Source organism: Vulpes vulpes, chromosome 13 (assembly GCF_048418805.1).
Source record: "Vulpes vulpes isolate BD-2025 chromosome 13, VulVul3, whole genome shotgun sequence".
Taxonomy (NCBI): domain Eukaryota; kingdom Metazoa; phylum Chordata; class Mammalia; order Carnivora; family Canidae; genus Vulpes; species Vulpes vulpes.
Window position 1 is genome coordinate 134,044,878 of NC_132792.1, and position 21,064 is coordinate 134,065,941.

Below are 21,064 nucleotides of genomic sequence, written 5' to 3' on the forward strand. Positions count from 1 at the left end.
AGTCACCCAGGTGCCCCCTTGTGAGAGGTTTATGTGGTTTATATGGGAGCATGATTGGAACTGCAGCCAAGCACTTAGGAGTTACTGGCATATAAATAGTATTTGAAGCCAGAGAACAGAGCGAGATCTGTCCAGATAGAGATCCCATCTTTAGTTAAAAAACAAACACGTAAGGCAAGCAGGTAAGTTTGAACATCAGATAAATGGCAAATATTTTTTTTTTGCAATTTTCATGTAATGTTTAGGACATAGTTATCCTAAAAATGATGTATTTATGTGAAATTCAACCTTAACTGGGCACCATGAATTATACCTGACAACCATAACACATGCTGCAAGCAAGGGCCTGCAGGGATGGGGAAGGCCATTGCCATGGCGAGGTGGCATGGGAAGGAGAATGGGGGAGGGATGGGGATAGGGTGGGTCTGCCAGCCAACCAGGGGCACCAATGCTTGCTCCATGAGGTCAGGGGCTGCCCAGCTCCAGCTGACTGGGTTTGGCTGACCTCCAGGGTATCCACTATTCTAATGTTTCAAAACATAATAAAAAACATTTGTATTTTTTAATGTGGGCTATCCCAAATTTAGAAGAGAAAAAACATAGTGAGGTACAAACAAGACGGGTCTATGGGTTCCATAAGGCATATCAGCCACTGGTTTGCAACGTCTGATTGAATCTCTAGAGGAGGGATGGGGCAGGTTTTGATAGTGCTTTACAGTGTTGGGGTAAATAGTGTTTGGGTGTGGGGAAAGGATGGCAGCCAGGGATCGATCCCCTCATGCAAAATATAAGATGTGGAAGCGACTCTTGTGGCTCTGACTCCATGGTCTCACCTCTTGGGGTCTGGATGCACCCTGCTGGCCCCTCTCCCTGGAGCTGGCCAGTGGACAAAGGCCATCTTTTCTTGCAGGGCCTGAGAAAAGTTAAGGCAATCCCACCAGCGGTTCAGGTAGCAGGCAGCGGCAACTGGGGCCCTACAGGCTTTCATCAGAAAATTGTGGGCGGAAACTTCCCGGGGTTTGCTCTGGGTGTCTTGTCTTGAGGCTTCTCAGCTTCAGATGCAAAGTGAGTGGGTGTCTCTTTGAGAAGCAGAAAGAGAGAAGGAAAGAGAGAACGAAAGAGAAGTGTTTCCCTTGGCTATGGAAACTCTATAAAGAGATAGCCGGGCTTTTCTTCTCTCAAGCAGTCAGAAACAGCAGTCCCAGCCTTGACACCTTTGCTGGGGGCTCGTCCGAGTGACTGGCTGCCATGCAGCAGCCCTTGAATTACCCCTACCCCCAAATCTACTGGGTGGACAGCAGTGCCAACTCTCCTTGGGTCTCTCCAGGGTCAGTCCTCCCATGTCCATCCTCTGCGCCAGGGAGGCCTGGGCAAAGGAGGCCACCGCCACCACCGCCGACACTACCACCACCACCACCACCACCACCACCACCACCACCACCACCACCGCTGCCTCCACTGCCACTGCCACCTCTGAAGATGAGGAGGGACCACAACACAGGCCTGTGTCTCCTTGTGATGTTTTTCATGGTTCTGGTGGCCCTGGTCGGATTGGGGCTGGGGATGTTTCAGCTCTTCCATCTACAGAAGGAGCTGGCTGAACTCCGAGAGGTAAGCTAGAGTGTGGATCGTTGTACCCTGGAGACACGGGTGTAGACAGCTCTGCTGCAATGGAGGCTGGAGGGATGCTGAGGTCCAGAGGGACCGTGGTCTCACTTGCCAAGTATTTTTTAGTCCTTTTTCTCCTGTCTTAGAAATGGTTCATTCTAGTTGTTTTAGTCAACCATCAGAAAAATAGAAGCTCAAGTGAATGAAAGGAATATTTGCTATCTTGTAGAGGATCAGGGCTAAAATAGGACTGGCAGTTACATTTCTTCCTTTCTCAGTTGGCAAGGCAGCCTGCTGAACTCTTACCTAGGGGTTAGTGATTCAAGAAAAAACAAAGAGGAACTTGGAGTCTTGCTTAGAAGTGAATTTGTTTAAATGACCAAAGTAACTTTCCTTGCAAATACTTTAAAATATTATAACTGTTCCAAATCCTAAAACTGAGGCATGGTGAGACACAATTGCATGGCCAAGGTCTGAGTTAGGAAAGGTTCTGAGGTATTGAGATTCCCTCCTCAGGTTTATTCACTTTATTTGACAATTCTGCATTTTTAAGCTTAAAGAACTTCATAATCATTATACATCTTTTTTTTTCTCTCTCTTTTGCTAGTCTACCAGCGAAAGGCATGTAGCACCATCTTTGGAGAAGCAAATAGGTGAGTCCTTTTATGCATGTACATTGAGTTTCTAAAGATAGTCCTCATTGCTCAACCATGTTGGTTGCACATGTCAAACTCCATCCCATTCTTGGACACATGTATACTACAAAAGGAATTTTGGCTAATTCTGAATCTCTGGTCATTTTGGCTTCTTGAGCCACTCTAAAATATGAAGCGAATTTAATCATTCAAAATCAGTATAACTGAGTGCTGAATACAATTTGAAATAATTTCCTTTCAACTTTGGAAAGAGACATACAGTTGCAACAGGCTTGTCCCATTCCTCAGGCTTCCTGGCTTCCATGAAAGAGCAGTGGCTGTAACTCCCAGGGAGATGGGGGAGGAGGAGACAGAGACAGATGTTTCTGGGAAAAGTCATCTCCTCTTTAAACTCTTTAAGAGATTACTCAAGAGTCAAACTTTATTCAAATTTTTTTTTCTAGGATATAATTATTTATTTACTTAGCAGAGAAGGGTCAAGAGAGAGGGGGAGAGAGATTTTTTTTTTTTAAAGATTTTATTTATTTCAGAGAGTACAAGGAAGAGAGAAAGAGAGAGAGAGCAAAGGGAGAGGGACAAGCAGGCCCCCCCTTGAGCAGGGAGCCCGATTTGGGGCTGGATCCCAGTACCCTGGGATCATGACCTGAGCCAAAGGTAAACATTAATCAACGAGTCACCCAGGTGACCTGGGAGAGAGAATCTTAAGCAGGCTCCACGCCCAGTGCAGAGCCCAATTCAGGGCTTGATCTCATGACTTGATCATGACTTGAAGCCAAAATCAAGAATCGGATGCTTGACTGACTGAGCCACCCAGGTGTCCCATTTAGGCTTTTTAAAAGTATGCAATTAATTATCCACATTAAAGTTATTCTTTTGCACTCCCTGGAAGTCTTGGGGGAAGACACTGGCCATTTCTCAAAGGCTAGTCCAGCTTCCCCACCAAAGGCAATCATGAGCTACCTTCAATAATAAAAGAAAGTTCTTTGTATGAGGTTCAGGACAAGAAAGAAGATGAAAAATTGGACACTAACCTTGTGTGAAGTTTCAGGACATAGTTTGCAAACTGTGGACAGGTAGTTAGGATGCTCTGGTTCATTAAACTAAGATCACCGAACTTTGGATTTGGTAAGAGTTGGAAGGGAGCTTGGAGCAAATCTCACTTTTCAGAAGAGAAACAGAACTCCAGACAGATTAGGGGATATGCCCCCAAACCACTGGTGTGGAACTAGGGCCAGAATGAACAAAGGCTCCTGGTGCTTTGTCGCCTACAGGGCTTTCCAGTATATAGACTGGTGCCCTATGAAATAGGGAAACTTCCATCTGTCCTTGATGGCCATGGAATGAGAAATAAAGATGAAAAGCAAGAAACCTCTACAAAGACAATAGATATATCTTGTTCCTAGAAATTGGGAAGAAAATAAAAGGCAGCACTGGCCATCCAATGAGGGAAGCCTGTTCCAATTTCTCTTACTGCCTATTGTAGCTGACCCAAGTCACCCTACTGCTCCAGAATGTAAGCTCTGAAGGATTCATTCCTTGGATGCTCTGTCTCTAGTTCTAGGTCCAAGTCCCTCAATGTTGGAGAGTCCAGATATATTCAAGCACAGTAGAAATATTTGTTAGAAAAATAAAACTTTTGGAGGATTTCTAAAATGAAAGGGCCTCGAAAATCAGTGGAATGTGGCTGGTGAAACAGGTTCCTAATTACTCATCTTTCACCCACTCTCTGGGATCATTTTAGTGATGATAGTCAAGTGAACAGATGAGTCAAATCTACCTATTCCAGTAAGCAAGTACCTTCTTTAGATCAACCCAGATGGACCGGAGACTGGGTGCATTACCCCCTAGAAATTAAATTAGCAACTTTATTAACAGAAGAGATGCAAATTAAAACAAGGGGCTATCCATTTTCATTCATCCCGTTAGCACAGATAAAAAAAAAAAAAGCAGACTGGCAAAAATATGAGGGAAAAATTTTGCTTCAATATTCCTTGACAGCCAGGGAACATGCAAATTGCTATACCTTTTCTGAAGAGCAATTGGAAAAATGTACCCACGAAAGGTTTCACTGTTAATTTACCATGCAATCTCCTCACTAAGAATTTATCTTAATAAAATAATCAGAGATATACCCCAAAACTAATAGATAAGGATGTTCATCATTTCCTTATAAGGATATTTATAATAAACAAGTCAGAAGAAACTTAAACCCCTTACCAGGAGATTAAATACATCATGGTATATTTGGATGGCATTGTATGTAGCAGCTGCAATCCATGTAGTTACATTTAAGGCCATGAAGTTTGTGCATTCTATATTGTGAGATAAAAAGACAAGTTATAAAACAGTATGCTTGACTTAAATTCCCTATGTAAGTGCATGTGTATAATTTTATATTTTTAGTAAAGAACTAGAAGGATTTATACTTCAACATATTAACAGCAATTTTCTTTGGGATATGCTATTATAGATTATTTAAACATACTTATTGGCTCCTTTTTCATTTTCCTTTTTTTTTCACAGTTAACTCATTAAGTCTTTTATTCATTCACAAATATTCTTGGAGTTCTTCTTATGTGCCAGGCTGGATACTGGGTGTTGGTGATGACTGAGAACCAGGGAGGAGAGACAAGGGTCCTGCTGTTACAGAGCTTTTAGCAGGCAGGAAAGGGTAAACAAAAGCAAGCAAGCAGACAACAATTTCAAATTGTACTAAGTGCAACGTAAAATAGAGTGGTCTGGAAAGTCCCCTCTAAAGAGGTGTCATGTGTGTGCCTGCCTGTGTGGGGGTGGGGTGGGGTGGGAGGGTAGGGAAAAAACATTCCAGCAGTGAGAATGACATGTGCAAAGACCCTGGGGGCAGGAAACATTCACCACCGAAGTGTAGGATCTAGTTCCAGTTTCTTTCTGCTCTTGCCTAGCAGGTATTTCTACTGAATAACCCTCTATGAGAATAACACCGTGCAAGGCTCTGCGAGGGATATAGATACGCAAGCTGTGGTTCTCTGTTCCATTTCCTGTCAGTACATGGCTGAATGCCAAACTAGTTGCACAGATGGTTTGTGGTATAGGAATGTAGAGGAGACTCAGTTTTGCCTTTCCTGTTCGCTAACACCTCATTCATGGTGGGTGGTCTTGTGGGGCTAGAGAGGTCATGATTGCTCAGGTTATGTTCTCAGCCGAATAGGGCGTTCTCACGCCACGGGTGAGCTTTACAGGCTAATCGCAAGGAGCTTGATGTGGATGAAGGCCTTTCTATGAATCTTTCTCGAATGTCTTTGCTGAATTCATTAGCTAAGTGGTAGCTCTGTTTGGTTAAGATATTTGAAGTCAGAGAAATAATGTCTACTTTGTGAACTATTGTTTGTTTTAACTCCTCCATTTTAACTCAGTAAACATTTACTGGTCACATGCCCTGTGTTAGACACTGAGGCTGGAGTACTCTGGTGGGTTAAACATAGAGTAGGAAACCTGCCATTTATTTGCGGGGGGGATAAGACAAGTTATACAGTTACCACAGAAATGGGGAGTCAGAACCAAGAAGAGAGGTGAAGACAAAGTGATTCTAGGTTTCAAAGGAGAGAAAAATCATACCCGATTAAAAAGGCCTGTGAGGGTTTCTCCAAGAAAGAGGTATTGCAGGTTTTATTTATAGGGTTGATAGGAATTTGCCACAAACGTGTGTGCAGGGCATTCTGGGCAGATGAATAGGCTGAGCAAAGGCACAGGGGCTGGAAGCTGGGTGTGTTCAGGTTACATCAGAACTCGTGTTGTGGGGGCGCCTGGGTGGCTCAGTAAGTTAAGTGTCTGCCTTTGGCTCAGGTCATGGTCCCAGGATCCTGGCATTAGGCCCCATGTCTCAGTGGGGAGTCTGTTTCTCTCTCTCCTCCCCACTCATGCTCTGTTGCTATCTCTGTCTCTCTCAAGTAAATAAATAAAACCTTTACAAAAAAGAAAAGAAAGAAAAAAAAGAACTCGTGTTGTGCAGCCTTGGTCAATGTGAGCAAGCTCAGGAGATAAAGCTGGACAAATAGACAGAGATGATGTCTAGGGAAACTGTTACACAATTATAGATTCAGTGAGGGGCTATTCAAGGCATTTGATATCTGAGAATGGTTAATTTGGGCAGACTGTCGAATACCACGGAGGGAAAGAGCTAGTGGCCAGGAGCTTAAATCATAGTCTTCTTTGGCCTCTGCCCTGCCGAGTCCTAAAGGCAGCAGAACTGGAGTAGAGAAAAAAACCCTAATTTAGAGCCAGAAGACCTGAGAGTCTGTCCTACACTGACATTTGGTTGCTGGGTCTTCTTGGAAAAATCACTCAACTTCTAAGCTCATTTAACTGTCTATAAGGTGGGACAAACATCTCCACTTCAAAGGGTTGTGGCAAGTTCAAATACAGTAACTGATATGATAGCTCTTTATAAATCAAACTTCTTATTGGTTTATTATAACACAGTTTTTGCATATGTCTATCTCTATTTGGTTTATTTTTTACCTCTTCGTTTCTGAAATATAGGTTTCTGTGAGTTCTATAGTTTGGACTTGAATGATTAGTGTATGTTAGACTATTGTCATTTATGTTTTTTAAAAAATAACTTTTATTTAAATGACCTGTTTGGAGTCCCAACAAAAGAATAGTTGGCATCTCATTTTCACATTTATCTTTCATCTCTCTATGATACAGGTCAACCCAATCCACCTTCTGAAAAAAGGGAGCTGAGGAAAGTGGCCCATTTAACAGGTCTGTATCTGGAAGGTACATGGGGCTTGGGAAAGCCTTTGACAGAAAGAATAGCTGGTTGGGTACTGTGCTCTGAGGGAGTTGTTACTTTCCAGGGACAGCATTTGACACCGAAGAATAGTCCCATCTTTCTAGTCAAGTCAGCCTCATACTCATATTGAGCCCCTACTAGTCTAGGCCATGTTCTAAATTGGCAAAATGGAGCTAATTATAACATGATTCCTGCCAATGAGGAGCTTGCTCTTTTCAATCACTCCAAAGATGCTTAGGGGATTTGGGGCATGGGTTCACGAGGTGAGATCTGGGAAGATAGGGAGTGATGAATTATTTTAGTCAGGGCTTTTCTGGTGTTCTGGAAGAGCTTCACTCTGCTTTGTGCAAGAGTAGAAATAGGAGTGAGAAAAAGGACCCTGTCCCAGCATTGGTGGACTTCCTGCATGTGGTCACGTAGCGGAGTGAAGTGATTTGATAGCAATGTAGTGTGGGCATTACCAGGGTACAGTCCATTAATATTTGAAAGGTGGATACGTCACAGGAAGGGGTATGTCACTGTCTCTAGAATTATTAAAGTAGAGGCTGTAGAATGATCCAGTTTGGATCACCAGATATTTATTGAACATGTGTTGTGTGCCACGCCTTGGGGACATGTAGATTAATCATACATGGTCCCTGCTTTCAAGAAACGTAAAATCTAATAGGGAAATACAGATACATAAGTGATAATTTCAGTACTGGAGTGTGTTCTCTGCTTAAGGTATGAATATATTGCTGTAGGGACATAAAAGAAAGGGGATTTTAGCCCAAAGTGGGGGAACTGAAGTCTCCTTAGTATAAATGAGTATAGTATAAATGTAGTATAAATGAGGAGCTAATGATCCCTAAGGATTCTTCCCAACTTTAGAATTTCAGATTCCCTTAGGTTTGGCTTTTTTCCTCATGGAAGGACCTCGAAACCTGGAAGTTTTGTTGTTAGTTCTGAAGATTATAGACTCTTTTTTCCAGAGAGTTAAAAATAATCTCAGTAATGTCTCACTGTAATTGATTAGCATCTATATTATTATCCCAGTTTTGTAGATGATAAAATCAAGGCAAACAATTTGATAGAGGTGTTGCAGGAATTCAGTGATGGATTGAGTCTGACCTGTTGGCCAGTTCTATGTGGGTTATGTCACTTTGGTTATTTGCTCAAGGAAAGGCCCACAGTTTTGCTTTGGAAGCTTCATTTGTTGGGTGCATGAGCATTCCTGGCTGAAAGCTCCTCTCTGATTTGATTTCAGGCAAGCCCAACTCAAGATCCATCCCTCTGGAATGGGAAGACACATATGGAATTGCCCTTGTCTCTGGGGTGAAGTATAAGAAGGGTGGCCTTGTGATCAATGATACTGGGTTGTACTTTGTGTATTCCAAAGTGTACTTCAGGGGTCAGTCCTGCAACAACAAGCCCCTGAACCACAAGGTCTATATGAGGAACTCTAAATATCCCCAGGACCTGATGCTGATGGAGGGGAAGATCATGAACTACTGCACTACGGGCCAGATGTGGGCTCGTAGCAGCTACTTGGGGGCAGTATTCAATCTCACCAGTGCTGACCATTTGTATGTCAATGTATCCGAACTATCTCTGGTCAGTTTTGAAGAATCTAAGACATTTTTTGGCTTATATAAGCTCTAAGAAAAGCACTTTGGGATTCTCTCCATATGGTTCCTTGTTACAAGCACTGAGAACGTGGTCTTGAATGAGAGTCTTCTTAAGCCCACTTGAGGTCAAGTGAGAAGACATGATCCAGGAGTATCTTAAGACCATAGGGTTCAGCAGGTTTACAGTTCCTCAGCTCACCTAAGGTCCATGAACCAGACAGGAAGAGGAACATGACTGAAGAACATGAGACTCTGGGCTACCATATGAAGATGCAGAGGCAGGAAGAAGTAGCTACTAGCGTGTTCTACACTCATTTTAAGTGTCCGAAAGCATTTTGACACATTGAAAAGGACACCTGTTAACTCACCTCTTGGGGTGGGTCTACTATCTACCTCAGGGGAGGATTTTTGATATATGGATGTGACATGAGTGTATAAGGGATGGAAAAAGAGGAGTAGGCTTGTGTGATAAGCTAGAGAAACCAGAAGGCCAGTGTCCCATTGGCAGCACCTTTACTTCTAAACGCATAGCCTGAGCCACCAGGTGATGCTAACACAGAAGCAAAGGGAATCTTTTGTGAGGTTATCCCATTCCGCACACAGCATGTATATTTCCAGTGCAATTTTGGTGTGTGTGTGTGTGTGTGTGTGTGTGTGTGTGTGTGTGTGAATCACATGCATTTGACTAGAAGAGTTATGTAAGAAGAGATAATGTGGAGATTGTGAAGGATATGTTAGGAAATCATGGGTTGCATTTAGTGGTAGATTTTTGAATACTTCTTGGCAACCAACTCAGCTGTCCTCAAAATAGTCCTCAAGACTCTTTGATTGTCAGGTGTTGATGCTGTTTTCCTATAATCAGTATTTATACGCATTTTGTGTATTTTAATAAAAAGAATACATGTAATAAAAATTATATTTTAGAATACAGATCAATATTATGAATGTACCTTTTGGAAATCACTAAAATTTGGACTTCTTTTCCTTATTAATTCTTTCCTCCATGGCTTCATTACTCATTTTGACTTAAGGCCATGTTAAGAACTCACTGGTGTGAGAACTATGAAGCAAATCTATCGTTGCCAGATACCCCTCTCCCAAGTCTTTTTCCATTATCCAGAGTTTTCACTACCTATAAATTTGCCAATGTTAAGCTCACCCAACTTTGAACAGATTTAGTGACAATTTACCCCATATTTTCCTGGGAACAGAGCCATAGCATAGTGGAAAGGGCACAGACTTTGGACTGACAAAACCTTAACTTGGATCTTTGTTCTTCTGCTTTCCAAATGCAATCACTGGGCGAGTTACTTAACCTCTCTTGCACAAAAATGACTGATATGTACATAAAGTATCTGGTACATGGCATCTATCTAAAAAATGGCAGCTATCATTTTAATAAACCACTCTAGGAGAGGCACTATATGCTCCAGCCACTGACCTGAGGGATCCACCCAAACACCTGGTTTCTTACATTCTCCTGTCCTTTATTGACAATGACCTTTTCCTATTTTTTTCAACCACTCACTACCATGGCCTCCCCCTAGACTTTGCCTTTTTAAAAATTACGGTATTTGCTTTACAATTTAATTTCATACATCTTATTTTCACATTATCTCCTATTATTCCAGCTCAATTGCTTCAATATTTTCTCTCCTAAAATGTGTATATTTTTACCACATTGAGACCTCTAATAAACTCTATCATTTCCTTACATATCCATCAACTCCTTCTTTATCTTCACAACTCTCTCTTAGATTCTGCTCTCTGTCATTACAATCAGTATCTTGGGAAATTTCTCAATTCTAGAATATTCTTTCTTCAGTACGTTCCCCTTGCAAAAATCCCATTCTCTTTAAGCTGGCATCCTAAAAGCTGGATGTTGGTAGAGAAAATTACCCAAAAAGACAGACTAGTTTCGGTTTATTTTTGTCTATCATCTACATAAATCAGTTACTCTTTATCACTGAATTATTTCTATCTTTTGATTGATTTGAATAACTAATACATGTACATAGTACATATTTTAAAAGGCATATAAATATATAGGATGAAAGTAAGTCCTCTTTTTACTCTGTCCCATGGCCCAATTTCTGCCCACAGAGAGTATCATTGTCTCCTTATGCAGCTTTCCAGAGATGTTCTATATGTATGACATCAATTTACATCTGAGTTTCCATTCTTCCTTCTATTAACATTCTGAACTAGATAATTCTTTGTTGTGGGAGCTATCCTGTGCACTGTCGTATGTTTAGCAGTATCTCTGCCTTCTATCCACTAGATACTAGTATCATTGTCCCCTCCTGCATGTGGGAAAACCAAGAATATCTCTAGACACTGCCAAATTTCTCCAGACTGGGGATGGGAAGACAAAAGTCAGCCCTACTTGAGAAACACTGCCTTCCATTAGTGATCACAGATCTCAAATGGGCATTCAATACTGCCTACCACTTTTTTTTCAGTTCCCTGCCAACCATGTTTTTCCACTATTTGAGACAATTACATCATAGCTTTTCCTCTTACAAGCCCAACATATCCCCTCCTCTCACCATGGAACCACACTTACACCACCAGAACACAAATCTACCTACATTTGCATGATCCGCCTACATCTGCATGATCACCTACATCTTCTTTTTTCCTTATAGTGGAGGAAGAGGACCATCTTTTCATTTGTGCACTAGATCCATTTCTATTCCCCTACTTTGCCTCTTTAAAATTTCTCTTCTCTCTTCTGGATCCTCAAACCATTGCTGTCTATGAAATGATTTCCATCAGCATGTTCATATGTTCAAGTATATTTTTTCAAAAAAAAGACAACCCAGCCCAAACCAAAAAAAATCCCAAACCTTTCTTTACCATTCCTCTTCTCCAGTGATGGCTGCATTTCTCATTTTCCTGGTAGAGACAAACACAGAAGGCTGTCTCCATACACATGGGTTCCATTTCTTTAGCCAGGAATGGTCTTCTTTAGGTTCCTCACATGTCTGGCTTCTTATCTTTCAGGCCTTAATTTAAATGTTATTTCCTCAGATCATTCTTAGAGCCTCTTCTTTTTCTCATTATTTTATTTCTCTTTAGCATAACTTGCAGTTATATTATTTATTTGATCACTTAAAAAAGTATCTGTTTTTTCACTACAATAAAAGTTCACCAAACAAGAACTTTTCTGGATTGTTTACCACTGAAACCTTGTTACCAAACCCAGTGCTTGGCATCTATTAAGAGTTCAATAAATATCTGTTGACTGAGTAACCTTATTATTAAAACAAATGTTTCTCAGTGTGGGGTATGTGTGTGTATATTTCTCAGTGTAGCAAATATATTCACTACTAGTTGTAGTGTTGCCTACACTAGAATGAATGTATGTGACTGTTTATCCAGCTTTGAGTAGATTATCTAATAGGAATTTCAGGCTACAGATGGAAAAAATAGTGCATCCTGATTCTTATCACTGGAAAATAAGATAAATCTATTTGATGTCTGGCATTACCAAGAGTTATTCAGGATACTGTTGAGGGAAACTGCTGGGTAACTAGAGTTGCACTTGCCACTTAGAAGACAATAAATATATGTTGAATAAATTAATGAAAGAAATCAAAGGTTCAGGCTGGAGTATGTCACTTGCTCTCCTTAAAATTATTCTGTTGAATCATCTATTTCCTGGCCAGGTACCTCATCGAGAAAGTTAGGGAAGTATTCACCTTTCTTTTGGAAGCCCTCACAATGAAATCCTCCTCATCCTTTTTCTCCTCTCTTGGCTCCAGCCATCAAGTACACTAAGGGTAATAGGAGATTTTCCGGGCTTTTTTTTTTTTTTTTTTTTTGGTCAATGGACACTTCTAGATAATGGCACCAGGGCAAAGGGAGAGTAGGAATGGCACTGGGCCATCCCAAGATGACATAATGCAATCAACTAGTAGTGGTATTACTGACACTTTTATCCCTCTAAATCTGAGCTCTACTAGGATGCCTTTGGGATTTTCTGAAGATAGAGCTATAACTTACTATGCACTATTTACTTGTTCCAGGAAAGAGATGTTAACAGTTCCCTCAGGAACCTTGAGTTAGTTTTCTTTACCTCAGTACATAAAGAATGCCAAAGAATCAAAACTCTTTGATGAGCTCATAAAAAATGGGATCTGCCGTTGTTAACTTTTTTTTTTTTTTTAATGATAGTCAGAGAGAGAGAGAGAGAGAGAGAGAGAGGCAGAGACACAGGCAGAGGGAGAAGCAGGCTCCATGCACTGGGAGCCCAATGTGGGATTTGATCCCAGGTCTCCAGGATCGCACCCTGGGCCAAAGGCAGGGGCCAAACCGCTGCGCCACCCAGGGATACCCCTGCCATTGTTTTTTTTTTTTAATTTTTTAATAAATTAATTTTTATTGGTGTTCAATTTACCAACATACAGAAAAACACCCAGTGCTCATCCCGTCAAGTGTCCCCCTCAGTGCCCGTCACCCATTCCCCCCCACCCCCCGCCCTCTTCCCCTTCCACCACCCCTAGTTCGTTTCCCAGAGTTAGGAGTCTTTATGTTCTGTCTCCCTCCTGCCATTGTTAACTTTTGAAATGCTAAACCCAACATAGAACACTTACCAAAAAGAAAAAAAAAAGAAGAGGAAGAAGAGGATTACTTCTGTTTCAGGAGGTTGAGGTTTTCTTACTTTTCAAGCAACCAAAAACACACAAAAACCATGTTTTTCATTAGCACCCCCAGGGTGGTGACCTTGTCTTCTCTGAAGTAGGTTTTGACTTACCACAGCTGAATAGGAAATGAGCTCTACTGGGGACCATCATTATGAGTGTGGTTCATTTGAACCAACAGATCATTGGAAGATGGGAACTGTAGAGAAAAGCCCAACTCCTCTGAGCCAGACTGTAAGATTGTCTTAGGGTTAAGCCACAGACATTCCCTGGGCCTTATCTAAAAAGTAAGCCAGCCATATGTTAAATTATTTTTTTCAAAGGGAGTCTGCTTAAGTTCTGGTATTAGTAGAGATAAATTTTTACTTTCTGAAAAATTTGTATTTTCTTTTCTTTCTTTTTTTTTTTTCTCCCTTTCCCAGGGTTTTTGACCATCAAGAGGCAGAAGAGGTGGCCCTGGGAAAGTGGAATCAGAACTCCATTCCTTAGAGTCCTCAGACTTAGAAATCAACCTTATTATAATTATTGATGGTAGGCAGAAACTTTTGAGGCTCACCTAAAAGCCAACTCACCTTGAAAATATAGACAGCTAAGTGGGTATTCTGCTATACCCACTTATATACAGAATATCTTCAGTATATTCTTACAGTTCACCCAGAAGGGAGGAAAGTATCATCTCAGTGATGACTTTCTCACTATTGCCCGAGCTTCATCCTTATTAGGAGACATTTCTCCACAGTTCTAACTGTACATCTTCAGAGAGAAGCACAATGCAGGCATCCCTCCTATTCTACTTGGAAGCTCCTTTGGCACTATGGGGTCATCTTTTCTTCTGCTTCTTAATTAAATACCGTGGACCCAATGTCATATTCTGTGGACAGTCAGGTCTTCCCTCCAGTTTCCTGAAAGTTTTAGGGAGCACCCTCATTCTCTTGGGCAGTCCACATTGTAACACGTCTTAGAAAGAATACAAAGCAACATCTCTTTTGAGGCAGAAATTTTCATTGCCACATGTACAAAAGGTGGAACACATTTCCAACACATCCTTAATTTGAAAACCTCTGGGAGAGGGGCTTAGTGAACTGTGAGGGAGCCCATATCTGCTCTGGACTGTATTACATTTACATTTTAGGGCGTTCTTTCTCAGATTTGGAATCTTCTGCATTGCACCTTCCACAGATTGGATATAGTTCTTTTCTGCTTAATATTCATACAGTATTTTATAGATTGTAAAGCTTTCTCATATACCTTATCTTGTTTAGTTTTCACGACAACCTCAGAAGGTAGATTGTTGTCTTCGTTTTATACACAAAAACAACTGAGACACTGAAAAGTTATGAGTCTTGCTTAAGGTGACATGGCTAAGAAAGGGTGGAGCTGAGACTAAACCCCAGTCATCCAACTGTGCATCTTATGTCCTTTCCACGTGCATCTTATGTCCTTTCTGCATGCAGAGATTTCTCAGTGCTGCACCTTATATGATGGCATTCAATGTGAGCCTCACCCCTTCATTTTCATTGCCTCCTTATCTCTTTGCATTTTAGTTTAAGTCTCAGTTTGGTTAATACCCACATTCTACATAATATGATATAATATGTATACATATTTGATATCATAACCCTATAGAGGTCATAGAGTTTCATAGTTGACAGTCACAGATTCTCTTCTTTCATTTCATCTCTCTACTGTGTGTGTGTGTTTTTTTAAGATTTTATTTATTTAATCATGAGAAACACACAGAGAGAGGTAGCGACATAGGCAGAGGGAGAAACAGGCTCCTCGAGGAGAGCCCGATGTGGGACTTGATCCCAGGACCCCAGGCAAAGGCAGATATTCAACCACTGGGCCTCCCAGGTTTGGGAGTCTCTACTGTGTTTAATTGTGTTTATCTGAATTGCTCCTATTGCTCATCCTAGTTTTAACAAAGTGAGAAGGAAAAAAGAATGAACTAGCGGTCAGAGGGCCTGGATTTGAGTCTAACCTCTGCTACTCAACTAGCTATGTGTGTGACCTTGAGTAAGTGATAGGGAATATCTTCAGATTCTGTTGTCCTCTATAAAATGAGGACACTGATTTAGAGTCTTATGGTTTTGTAGGAATATTGCTAATGCTAAATAGAATGAAACCACTTTGTCAGGAATGGCACTTCGGAAGGTAAGTCAGTGGAGTTATGTACCTCAGCAACTTTCCTGATAAAGTCACTGTAAAAAAAAAAGTTCTTACTTGCCATTTGGTTTCTACAAAATTGACAATCTGTAATCCAACCATATTATGTATGAATCCCATCAAATGTGAAAACACTAATTAGGAACAACAGGTAGGCAAGTATTCTGAGACATAAAAGTAAAAGAATAATATCTTACTTTTTAAAAAAGATTTTATTTATTTGTTCATGAGAGAGACAGAGAAAAAGGAAGAGACACAGGCAGAGGGAGAAGCAGGCTCCTCATGGGGAGCCTGACGCGAGACACGATCCCAGGACCCCAGCTAACCACCTGAGTCAAAGGTAGACTCTCAACCACTGAGCCACTCAGATACCCCCAACATCTTACATTTTCATAGCCTTTTTTCACATGGCTTTTGCTTTTGTTTTTTTTTTTTTTAACATCTGATATAATATACACAAAAGCGGTTGGCATGCATCAGCTTCTCTATAAACGTTAACTGAATATATTGAATATTTTCCGTGCTCATTATATTCATAGCCTAAGGTGATGCCATTTTGGTGCTATATTTTAAATCATGAAGATAATTAAATAGGGTGTTGGTTAAACATTTGACTGGGAAGATAGAATATACTCTTTGCTGTCCTTATGCATAGCTAAAACCTTTAGCTTAACCCAGGGTTGTCTCAGGAGATGTGAGCTGTTGAGGGAATCCCCCTCCTCCAGCTACTCATCACAGAAGGGATAGAACTTCTTGGTTCTCATGTCACAGCCCTGGCTTTCTGTGGGTAAACCACTTCAAAGACAATGTGAGTTAGTAAGAGACAGCCTTGATACTATCGAACTCTGAAAGTGTCCACCCATGTAAGGCACCATATACAAGATGCGCATCTTTGCAAAGGAGACTGGAGAGTTGGAAGGGTGTCTCTTAGAGTCTCAATGCTTCTCTGGGCAACGACCTTTTAGTTTCATATGGTTTAGGTCTTAGTTTTCTCACACACACCACCCTAACACCACACGTGCACCACTTCCAGTCTGTAGAAGGGAACTTGGTGCACATTTTCTGGAAGGGAAGGTCCTAGAATTTGTTCCTGATTGGAAGAGAAGGCAGGTGGAAGATTCAGGAAGCTAAAAATGTCTCTGGTCTTAAATAAATGAACTCAGATTCTAGACTTTCATAGCAGAGATTAAAGATTGTAGATTGAAGAAGCTGGAGGTTCCAGTAACATGAAATGTGTTCTATTCTCCTCACCTCATGTCTTCATTGAGAAGAAAAAACAGCTTTCTCTAAGTGATGAGAAAGATACAAAAGTGTTAAACAGAACTTTAAGGTGTGAGCTGCGAGAGAAGACATCTCAAACCTCAGCATCCTCTTTTGCATCATTTGGGTGGGTTATGTTCTGGCTTCTAAGAAAGTCTAGAGGCTCCTGCAAAGGTTTGGGAGGGTGGCAAAGAGAAGATTGCAATACAGGAAACTTTAGCATTCTGTTCTTGGGTTACTCAATGGTGTTGACTAGGATAGCTAATTGTCTCTTTCCAACTTTCCTAAAGAATGTGAAAAGAATTCTCTGCTCTGGAAAGGGAGTAGGAGTGCAATTGGCAGAGAGAGGCGGCTAGGTAACTGGATCCACTTTTGAAAGGAAGGTGAATTTGTGGTATTTTTTTTCTGCTCTACAGCCAAGCCCACATTGTTGTATTTTATAGCTTACAAAATGGGTAAGAATACCAAATTCTTATTTAAAAATAACGGGACATTTATTACAGGACTTACTCTTTCCCTAAGCCAAGGCGTGAGGTAGATAAATAGCAAGAATAGTTGTAATTTATTGACTCATTTTTTGTAGGGATTATGCAAAGCATCTTACTTTTATGTTTACTAAACCTCACAACTACATAACTCAAGCGTTACTAACACCATTTTGTAAGTGAAAAAAAAAACTGATTTAGGCTTAGAGAGATTAAGTAACATTCCCGAGGTCATAGGGTAGCAGAGATAGGATTCAAGACCGGGCTTGAAATATTCATTAAGCACCGACTGGGTGCCAAGCTTTGCTTAGGGGATACAGTGGTGAACAAGACAGATAAGTTCCTTGTTTCTTTATTTTTTAAAAAGATTTTATTTACTCATTCATGAGAGATACAGAGAGGCAGAGACATAAGCAGAGGGAGAAACAGGCACCCTACAGGGACCCTTTTGCGGGATTCCATCCCAGGACCCCAGTATCACAACCTGAGCCCAAGGCAGAAGCTCAGTTGCTGAGCTACCCAGGTGTCCTTCCTTGCTCCTTTAATTTTACATCTTAAGGGCAGGAATGATGGTGGTAGTGTAGAAAATTTTTTTTAAAAAGCAAATAAATTCTCAGATAATGATAAATGCTAGATAGAGAATTAAAATAGGGCATTAAGATAAAGAGAGACTAGCTAACTACATCAAAGGGGAGGCTTCTCTGAGGGCGTGTCATTTAAAAATGACAAGAGCCACAGTCAGAAGAGCATGTAACTCTTGTTCTCAGGCTTGTGAGTTTGAGCTCCACTTTGGGCATAGATATTACTTTATACATATGTCAAGTAGCAGAGCCAGGGATACAAAGATTAAGCTAAGGAGGTTCCAGGCAGAGAGGACAGCCTGTTCATGTTATTTTGGATAAAACAACACATTGTTGTGTGGGATTATCACGCACATTAGCAATATGCATAACAGTTTTAAGTGCTTAAGCACCAGGATGTTTCCTCATTACTGAGACAACTGTCAACCTAAATAAAGAGGTAAACTGAGGCAAACTCTAGTTAGCAGAAATTCAGTTAAGTCCCAAGTAGCAGAGGAACTGCTATTGGCAGACACGTGCTAAAACCAAGCTCCAGTCTCTTGAGAGCTTTAGTCAGGCTTTATTTATGGGCAGGGAGGCCAAAGAGGGTGAAGTCCAGCCAGAGTCGAAGTAAATTCACTGGCTTGAGAATGGGGAGAGATACTCGGCAGATGATCATTGGTCAGGAGATAAGTGCCAGTTTCCCAAAAATCAGGCATTTATGGGAATCAGTCTCTCCGGTCTTAGGCTCCTTCTGAGAGCGCATGCATGAAATTCCCTGTTTTTATATTCTTTGATTCAATTTGAGGTTGCAATCCTTTCGGGCTGCCAGATGTCCCACCTACATTTCCAAAGTAGCCACTGGCGATGACTCTTTGCTCGGTCCGTGTTGAAAGTCACTGGGCAGGTGCCTGGCTTTAAGCCAGAGCGAGCTTGGCACATAGCACAGGGAAGGAGCGAGTGTGGCGGAGGATGGTGGGAGGATGCTGGGGAGGTTGATGGAGCTGGGATCACGGAGGGCTCTCTGAGCTGGGCCGAGGGCTTTAGAAGCCACTAACAAAGCCACTGAAAAGCATCATAGCAGGGGAATTGGAGGGAAGTGGAAAAATTTGATCTACATATTGGTAGTAAGAATTTTCAGGTTGGCTGATTGGGTGTTGGGTGCGTGGAAAAGAGATGAATCAGGGATTACACCCACTATTTTCTACTGTTTCCTTTACAGTATCTACTGTAATTATTTCCTAGTCTTTTTTTTTTCCTGTTTGTGTATTTTTCCAATTAGATCCATGTTGACTTTTATTCTGGTGCTTAATAAAAGTGTGTTGAGGGGATCCCTGGGTGGCGCAGTGGTTTAGCGCCTGCCTTTGGCCCAGGGCGCGATCCTGGAGACCCCGGATCGAGTCCCACGTCGGGCTCCCGGCATGGAGCCTGCTTCTCCCTCTGCCTGTGTCTCTCTCTCTCTCTCTCTCTGTGACTATCATAAATAAATAAATAAAAATTAAAAAAAATAAAAGTGTGTTGAATAAATGATTCAACCCAGAACACTAAGGACACCTCCCTCACTCCATAACACAGACATATCTCTTTCGTTTTGATGGCTCTGTGCAGGGACCATCATCGCATTGCTTCATTTGTTTCTCCAAGGGACATGTTTTTTGTTCCCAGAATTTAGGTTTTTGTTTTTGTTTTTGTTTTTTTTTAAATGCTGTAAGACTATATTTGTAAACATGTCTGTGCACTTCTGGTAGGTTTTCTCTAGGATAGAAAAGTAGAATTGGAAAGGCTAGTCCTAAGCTATGTGCTATGACTTTCAATATACATTGTCAAATTGGGCTCCAAAAAGCTGTACAAGGGGAGCCTGGGTGGCTGAGTTGGTTAAGCATCTGACTTCAGCTCAGGTCAGGATCTTCAACGAGAGCTCAACAGGCAGTCGGCTTGTCTCTCTCCCCCTCCCTGTGCTCCTGTTCTCTCTCTCTCTTCAGTAAATAAATAAAATCCTTAAAAAATAAAATAATATAAAAATCTATACAAGTTACACTCCCACCAACACCATTGGAGAGTGTCTTTTCTGTATACTGTAAGCACTATATATATTTTCATTTGTAAAAGTTTTATAACATTACCAGGCAAAAAAAGGCCTCATTATAATTGACATTTCAAAAAATATTTTTGAAATTGAGGTTCTTTCATTTTTAGTTTTATCACCATTTATATTTCTCCAGTGAATTACTGAATATAATTTACTTTTAAAATTAAGCTACTGAGGCTCCTGGGAGGCTCAGTTGGTTAAGCAGCTGCCTTCAGCTCAGATGGAGCCTGGGATGGAGCCCCACATTGGGCTCCCTGCTCAACGGGGAATCTGTTTCTCCTCCTCCCTCTGCCACTCCCCTTGCTCATGCCTGCTCTCTCCCTCACTCTCTCCCTCTCTTGCAAATAAATAAATAAAATATTTTAAAAAATAAAAATTAAGCTATAAGTCTTATTACTGGTTTGTAGTGGCTCTTTATGTGGTATAAATGTAACTCTTTGTCTCTTACGTGTATTATAAATGTTTCTTCCCCTGGTGTCATCTGTCATCATTTTCTATGTAGAAATGTTTGATTTTTTTTCATTTATTTTTATTAAAGTTCGATTTGCCAACATATAGTATAACACCTACTGCTCATTCCACCAAGTGCCCTCCTCTGTGCCCATCACCCAGTTATCCCAATCTGCCCACCCACCTCCCTTTCTGCAACCCTTTGTTCATTTACCAGAGTTAGGAGTCTCTCATGGTTTGTCTACCTCTCCAATTTTCCCACTCAGTTCCCCTCTTTTCTCTTATAATTCCTTTAACTATTTCTATATTCCAAATATGAGTGAAACCATATGAAGATTGTTCTTCTCTGATTGATTTACTTCACTCAGCATAATACCCTCCAATTCCATCCATGTTGAAGCAAATAGTGGGTATTCATCCTTTCTGATGGTGGAGTGATAGTCCATTGTATACATAGACCACATCTTCTTTATCCATTCATCTGTCAAGGGACATCGAGGCTCCTTCCACAATTTGGCTATTGTGGACATTGCTGCTATGAACTTTGGAGTGCAGGTGTCCTGGCGTTTCACTACATCTGTATCTTCGGGGTAAATATCCAGTAGTGCAATTGCTGGGTTGTAGGGCAGATCTATTTTTAACTTTTTTGAGGAACAGAAATGTTTGATTTTTTAAAAACAAAACTGTTGTTTCCTTTGGAGCTTCTTGTCACAATGGGACTTGCTTCACCCTGTTGTAAGTGTATGTATCTTGATTTTCTTCT

General features: G+C 41.0%; 1 protein-coding gene across 1 annotated transcript; it reads left to right on the top strand.

Annotated features, from left to right (window-relative positions):
- The first annotated feature begins 1,056 nt into the window (after nt 1-1,056).
- On the top strand, nt 1,057-11,897 carry FASLG (Fas ligand). Its single transcript, XM_026001074.2, has 4 exons — nt 1,057-1,611; nt 2,216-2,261; nt 6,951-7,007; nt 8,285-11,897. Exons 1-4 carry the CDS (start codon nt 1,249-1,251, stop codon nt 8,677-8,679), a joined length of 861 nt encoding a protein of 286 aa, XP_025856859.2. The 5' UTR covers nt 1,057-1,248; the 3' UTR covers nt 8,680-11,897.
- Nucleotides 11,898-21,064: the final 9,167 nt, after the last annotated feature.